Genomic DNA, 3,726 nt, shown 5'->3' on the forward strand with positions numbered 1-3,726 from the left:
ATTGACAGAGACGTATCCAGAGATGGTGTGGTTGAAGACAAGGCTGAAGCTGCTGTGAAACGAAACCTGGAAAAAATTAATAAAGGATGTTCACGTAAAAATATTGACAAAGACGTATCTAAAGATGGTGAGGTTGAAGACAAGGCTGGAGCTGCTATGAAACAAAATCTGGAAAAAAATAATAAAGGGTGCTTAGAGGAAAAATTCGTTGGAGAAAGCATTTCCGAAGATGTTGAGAAGGAATAAGAGGATGGAGTTCGAAAGATGGAAAATCTAGAAAAAAATGATGAAATCAACGGCAAGGTTGCGCTAAACGAAATTAATGTGAGAGAAGACGTAGTATTTGAAGCCAGTAATCCGCTTGTAATATATCAAAAATCAAGTGTTCAAACTTGGGTACTTGGACATTCGGGTAAAGTTGCACAAGTACCATCATCAACAGTCACCACACAGATGATACCATCTTCATCGCGAGGTCGACCGAAAATCAAAGACCGAATGAAAGCTATCGGTTTACCAAGATCCTCATACAACTTACGCCAAGCCGAACCAGTCAAATTTAATAAGTTAGCAAAAGATGAAAAAAAACAATTGATAATAAGCTGTGTTTTGAACCAAAATAAGAAAAAAACCGTGAAAGATGTTCACGACTTTGTATGCGCAGGAGTAACATCAGCTCCAAGTATCTTTCAAGCAGAACTTAGAGAGATATTAAAGGGAATTGAGGGAGTGGTATGTTTTTTTTGATAATATCGTAGTTAAAGCACCAAATAGGAGATTGCATGAAGAACGTTTAAGGCGAGTATTGGATAGATTAAAAAAGTATGGGTTAACAGTGAGGACTGAAAAATGTCAGCTTTTTAAATCACAAATTGATTTCCTGGGTTACGTGTTAAGCAAGGAGGGAGTTAGTATTTCGAAGGCCAAAACGGACGCAATTGCATCAATTCCGGTTCCGAAAAATCAAAAAGAAGTGCGATCGTTTTTGGGGATGGTTAACTACTATATTAAATTCATTCAGAATTATGCGAGTATTGCCGAACCGCTGTATCGATTATTGAGAAAAGATGGATTATGGGTATGGAAGAAAGAGCATTAAGTATCATTTGATCGTGTGAAGGCATGTCTAGGCTCACATCAAGTATTGATGCAATACAAGCCATCTTTACCGGTTAAAGTGACATGCGATGCTTCACCATTTGGAGTCGGAGCAGTCATAGTACACGTACAAAAAGATAAAACTGAAAGACCGATCGCTTTTGCTTCGCGAGTTTCATCAAAGGCCGAACGAGGATATTCTCAATTAGACAAGGAAGCATTGGCGATTGTTTTTGCAGTTAAGACTTTCCATCAGTATTTGTACGGAAGGTATTTTGAGTTAGAAACAGACCATAAGCCACTTATCTATATTTTTGGTCCTAAAAAAGGGATACCAGTAATGGCGGCTAGTAGATTGCAAAGATGGGCTGTAGTGCTATCGGGTTATGATTTTACAATTAAATTTATTTAAGGGGTTGACAACAAGACGGCAGATTTTCTATCAAGATGTGTAAATGACGAAAAGCACGAGTTTGGAATGTCGGGGCTTGAAGAGGAAGAGTTATGTAAATATACGTATTTGAACTATGTATTGGATGATGTTGGTACGATTGATGTAAGGGTATTGGCTGATGAAACAAAAAGAGATCATGTATTGAAACAGGTTTTAGAATCCGTGAGAACAGGAAGGAAAACAAAGGTAGAGAAAGAGTTAGAACCTTTTAAAAATCGAGCGCGTGAGTTATGTCTAGAAAATGAGTGCTTGATGTGGGGGTACCGGATGGTAGTGCCCAAGTCGTTGAGAAAGTACTTGCTGGAAGAACTGCATAGCGCACATGCAGGAATTGTAAGAATGAAGGCTATGGCTAGATCTCACGTGTGGTGGCCCAATATAGATGCTGAGATTGAAGAGTTATCCCAGTCATGTCAGTTGTGTTTGGAAGCTGCAGATAGCCCTCCGAGGGCTCAATTACACTGTTGGAACTGGCCTGAGGAACCTAACCATAGGCTTCATATTGATTTTTTAGGACCATTAGAGTCTCAAATGTACGTAGTTATAGTAGACGCGCATTCGAAGTGGGTAGAAATAAGAACAATGAAGGACATCAAAGCCAAGGCGACGATTAAAGTCTTGGAAGAGTATTTTGCAGCTTGGGGACTTCCACAGAAATTAGTCTCAGATAATGGGCCAGCGTTTATAGCAAGTGAGTTTGCACAGTTTTTAAGAAGGTATGGCATAACACACATTAAGCCAGCTCCGTACCATCCGGCGTCAAATGGAGCCTCGGAAAATGCCGTGCGATCATTTAAGAAGAAGTTCAAGGTTCTCCGAAAGGCTGGCTATGATAAAGATGACGCTGTACAAAAGTATTTGTTTTATACCCGAGCTACACCACACAGTACAACGAGGGTTAGCCCTGCAGAGCTGCAGATAGGACGCAAATTTCGTACGCGGTTAGACTTAATTAGACGGGACGTACGACATACAGTGGAAACAAATCAAGTAAGGCAAGCGAGTCACTTTTCGGAAAGTCGAAAGATTGATTTCCCAGTTGGGTCAAAAGTCATGATCAAGAATTATAGATCGGATTCATGGGGACCTGCAACAATTGAGACTAAGCTCAGTCCAATGACATATACGGTGAAGACAAGCCGGGGTACCGAGAAAAGACATTGTGATCAAATAGCGAGATGTAGTCAAGGAGTGGGGGTCTAAGGAGTGGACGATTCAGGTTTAACGGAGCGAGCAATGCAAAGGGCGGTTTGGGAGAGTGTCACGGCGGATAATAATGCGAATGTTGTGTCTAATGAGCGAAATGTAAGCATGAGGATCACAGAGAGTTTGAATGAAAAAAAAAAATACTGAGTATGACAATAGAGTAGTGAAGCCAGAGGTGTTGGCACCTGTACAAAGGTCAACTCGATTGCGTAAAGCTCTACGTAGGATGAATGTATAATCTGAATGAATTATTATATTACGTCGTTTAAGTGGGTCTGTATAATTTCGCCAAACAAGAAGTTGGTCACTTCTTCAAAATAGGTGGCGTGAGAATAGGCGCTAGATATATAGTAGCAAGATGGAATAGCTTAGCGGAAAAACCACTAAGATAATGTAGAAAAACAAAAACCTTACAGCTCTCTCTTCTAGATGGCAGGCAAATGCCAATATTACAGCGAAAAAGAATATACGTAATGCATGTCTTTATGCATGAGTTGTAACGTTTTTTAATTTATTTTTTTTGTTCTCTCAAGTAATATATCTAAGTATTTCAATGCAGGTTGTTCAAAATGAACGCGATGTTTTTCTATGTCGATCCGGAGATATTTGCTAACAATATCTTTATTTATTACCCTCAATTGCATCAGATTAATTTTTTTAGTGTTTGCAAGTATACTGTCGATATCGATGTTTCCTTTTCAGAGTTTCCAAAAATGGAACGAATTCTCTTTTTTTCATCGTTTCCGTCTCATCAACTCTGCGTAATTTAATTATAGGTACCATGAGGTGGTCTTCAGATTTTACTACTACTGGATTTTGTGGATTAATTTTTTTCCATAATTTTTTCGCCTCCTCCAACAATTTAGGTCGCTGTTTTTCCGATCCCCTTCTTCCTAGAATCTGTTTTAATAGTCATGAAATTATTTTCTTTTAAACTTTCAAATTTTGTCAAATACAGTATTTTCGTC

The 3,726-nt window shown here is 38.9% G+C and overlaps 1 protein-coding gene across 1 annotated transcript; it reads left to right on the plus strand.

The window, feature by feature from the left end:
* The first annotated feature begins 264 nt into the window (after positions 1 to 264).
* On the plus strand, positions 265 to 2,755 carry LOC130670390 (uncharacterized protein K02A2.6-like). Its single transcript, XM_057473792.1, has 4 exons — positions 265 to 732; positions 1,022 to 1,078; positions 1,121 to 1,448; positions 1,512 to 2,755. The coding sequence occupies exons 1-4, from the start codon at positions 265 to 267 to the stop codon at positions 2,753 to 2,755; spliced, it is 2,097 nt and encodes a 698-aa protein (XP_057329775.1).
* Positions 2,756 to 3,726: the final 971 nt, after the last annotated feature.

The sequence above is a fragment of the Microplitis mediator genome, chromosome 6 (genome assembly GCF_029852145.1).
Source record: "Microplitis mediator isolate UGA2020A chromosome 6, iyMicMedi2.1, whole genome shotgun sequence".
Taxonomy (NCBI): Eukaryota; Metazoa; Arthropoda; class Insecta; order Hymenoptera; family Braconidae; genus Microplitis; species Microplitis mediator.

Bases quoted from the DNA above. Each gene is read 5' to 3' on its own strand.
- LOC130670390 (XM_057473792.1), top strand. From the start codon at position 265: ATGGAAAATCTAGAAAAAAATGATGAAATCAACGGCAAGGTTGCGCTA. The intron at 733-1,021 runs GTATGTTTTTTT...AAATTCATTCAG, and splicing joins TAAAGGGAATTGAGGGAGTG to AATTATGCGAGTATTGCCGA. The intron at 1,079-1,120 runs GTATGGAAGAAA...GATCGTGTGAAG, and splicing joins TGAGAAAAGATGGATTATGG to GCATGTCTAGGCTCACATCA.